Genomic DNA, 3,418 nt, shown 5'->3' with positions numbered 1-3,418 from the left:
CTATATATATATATATATATATATATNTTATTATATATATATATATATATATATATATATATACTTCACATGGAACTACAGCTGACATGCGTACATATATATATCTTTGCTATCGTGAACCTGCTTATCTGATGCAACCACCTCGTGATTAGTTCTAAATTTGTTTACAATTGGCGTGACCTCCAACACAAATTTGTTTTCAGAATATCCGAATTCTGCCGATACTTTGTTTTGTTGTTATATTGCACTATTGAGTCTACATGTTCACTTGCATTCAATCACGTGTACATACTACGCGTACTATCTACGCACACTATTCAAGTATACTGGCCAAGTATATAAACTACTTATATCATCTACACATAATACTGAATATGTGAACTAAATACGTATACTATTTACATATATTAGTTACGAAAACTGACTACGTGAACTAACTACGTTTTCTATTTACTTATACTAGTTACGAAAACTGACTACGTGAACTAACTACGTTTACTATTTACGTATACTAGTTACGAAAACTGACTACGTGAACTAACTACGTTTGCTAACTACTATTTCTTGTCAAATCATTCAACAGAGCATTGCCGCGTACACTCCCCGATCCACCATGAAGGAACCCGTGCTAGTCCTCTTTACATTGAAACGGGTACGTCTAAGTAACTAGATGTGTCATGCAGGTGTATCACTCAAATGCGTGCACCCGTACGTGTCCTCTTTACACTGAAACGGGTACGTCTAAGTAACTAGATGTGTCTTGCAGGTGTATTACTCACAAGCGTGCACCCGTGCTAGTCCTCTTTACATTGAAACGGGTACGTCCAAGTAACTAGATGTGTCTTGCAGGTGTATTACTCACATGCGTGCACCCTTACTAGTCGTCTTTACATTGGAACGGGTACGTCTAAGGAACTACATGTGTCTTGCAGGTGTATTACTCACATGCGTGCACCCGGACTAGTCCTCTTTGCATTGAAACGGGTACGTCTAGGTAACTACATGTGTATTGCAGGTGTAATACTCACATGCGTGCACCCGTACTAGTCCTCTTTACATTGAAACTGCTACGTCTATATAACTACATGTGTCTTGCAGGTGTATTACTCACATGCGTGCACCCGGACTAGTCCTCTTTACATTGAAACGGGTGCGTCTGAAATGCATATGTTTCATTATGATGCATTACGCACATTCGTGACAGGTGCGTTAAACTTCGTGGAGTGAAATTTTTGTTTGGGGTTGCGTATGTGTACGAGCCGGAACAGCTCCACTTAGATCACACGTGCGCGAGGTTTGGGTCCCAACTTGTCCCACCTTGATCTATTTTTAGATGACCTTGATCTATTTTTAGATTTGCTCTGCACATGTCCACGTGGTCACAAAACGCGTTGAATCAATCCGTATATGCAATCACGCTATACAGGTGTAGTATTGATTCATCATACTCCTTTGGCATATTTTTAAACTGCTCACCTGACTTGGACCTGTTGACACATTTCATTTAAGTCTAAGACAAACGCTTGTTTATTTGACTTTAATATATTGACCCATTTTAAGTCTAAAACATACGCTTGTTCATCTGACTTTAATATATTGACTCATTTAAGTGACCCATTTAAGTCTAAGACATACGCTTGTTCATCTGACTTTGATATATTAGCGTAAGACATATGCTTGTTCACCTGACTTTGACATGTCGACACATTTAAGTCAAGATTATATATATATATATATATATTATACGCTTGTTTATTTGACTTTGATATATTAACACATTTGAGTCGAGATATACGCTTGTTTATTTGACTTTGATACATTGACACATTTGACTCGAGATATACGCTTGTTTAATTGACTTTGATATATTGACACATTTGAGTCGAGAATCGAAAAGAACCCAGCCCGCAAGACTTTCAGACCACCTCCTGGGGACGGTGTTCTCTAGATGTATAGTATATTTGTACGTGTAATTATATGTATAATAATTATGTTTATACCATATCAATCTCAATATATCAAAGTACGTATGCCCGTTGGAACATCATGTATATGTATATTTGATACGTATCCCAATGTATACAAAAGGTAGCTAGAATGTCGGGACAAGCGGTACATGTCTCCATTCCTAACGGTCCTATTTTTGTTTATTTTTATTCCGACCACAGCACTGTCCACAAGAATTCCAGGCCACACTGTCCCAAGCAGTGCACGAGAGTCCCAAAACCGCCGGCGTGACACCCGACGAAAAAACCAAATTCCTGAAACGCATTGTGTAAGTGAGACGGTTTTGGCAATACACCAGATGAAGCAAACCCGAATTTCGGGATGTTAGTTGGTAGAGCACCGGACCTGTTTCATACTTTCTCAATACTTTCACACTAGAAGGGCATGTTTGCCAAACTCTGTGTGCTTGGTAGACATACCTTTACCCAAAGCTCCGATCAATGACAAGCGGCACGCGCAAGGCCCTGAGTCAACTCCCTCTGCTGCTATCCTTCAACAGATCACCCAGCGTACAAGTGCGATGCTTTCATCACCACCATCCCGCATTCAATTGCTACTTAGGTGTATAATTTTGTGCACAAGTTGCGGATCTCTTCCGCCAACATTCTGTTATCGTATCGTTCGTCTCTCGTATTCCTAATATTAATTCGCGTGTTGGGATTTATTTGTTTATTTCAGGAACGCGAGGAAACGAACCGATCTGGTCCCAATCGCAAACGATTTCTCGTTGCTGGCTCGAAAGCTGGGCTGAGCATATATAGCGAATTGGGGGGGTGGGAATACTCTTACCAGTGAGGAGGTATACAGCCAGTGTGTGGACTTTCCCGGTACGGAAATGTACAGCTACATGAACCAGAAGTAAGGGTTTACTCTGCTACATATACGGCCGCGGTTGGAGCCGTATCTATTGGTTAGTGGGTTAGAACACACACGCCGTTTGTTGTATTAACCATGGCGCTACCTGACAGATGTCTTATCAAGAGCCTACGGACGTATCGGGAGCCGAGTACTTTCCTAAAAGCGCTTGGCATGGCAGTCGACTTTCAGCTGGGCAGTCAATCGGGAGTTCAGATCGGAAGGTGCTTGTTCTGCACCAGGATACTGTTCTAGGAAAGGGACCAGATAATCGTCAGCGGTATACGGGCATGAACAAGTAATAGACTTTTGGCCAACTGAATAACAGCCAACCTTCATAAGATTATTACCCGCATATGGTAGTGTAGCGCACCGTGGGCAAGACTGGTAGCTCTCACGTGTGCGTAGTAAACCAAACGAAGAGAAATATGGCGTGATTAAAGACCGGATCGCGAACATATACTGAATGCACCGAGCACGATGATCAAAGGAAAATTGTATATTATATATATATATATATATATATATATATATATATAATATATATATTCTAATT

At 40.5% G+C, this 3,418-nt stretch overlaps 1 protein-coding gene across 1 annotated transcript in view; it reads left to right on the top strand.

Annotated features, from left to right (window-relative positions):
* SARC_01596 (hypothetical protein) overlaps positions 1-3,319 on the top strand; it is a gene marked incomplete at its 5' end in the record, with an annotated part of 12,076 nt that extends 8,757 nt beyond the window's left edge. Inside the window, 3 exons of the mRNA XM_014304701.1 lie at positions 584-652; positions 2,169-2,275; positions 2,686-3,319. Of these exons, the coding sequence (XP_014160176.1) occupies positions 584-652; positions 2,169-2,275; positions 2,686-2,758 (249 nt within the window). The 3' untranslated portion in view covers positions 2,759-3,319. The remainder of the gene's footprint in view (positions 1-583; positions 653-2,168; positions 2,276-2,685) is intronic.
* Positions 3,320-3,418: the final 99 nt, after the last annotated feature.

Source organism: Sphaeroforma arctica (genome assembly GCF_001186125.1).
Source record: "Sphaeroforma arctica JP610 unplaced genomic scaffold supercont1.64, whole genome shotgun sequence".
NCBI classification, from domain to species: domain Eukaryota; class Ichthyosporea; order Ichthyophonida; genus Sphaeroforma; species Sphaeroforma arctica.
This window is presented reverse-complemented; position numbering and strand designations above follow the sequence as displayed.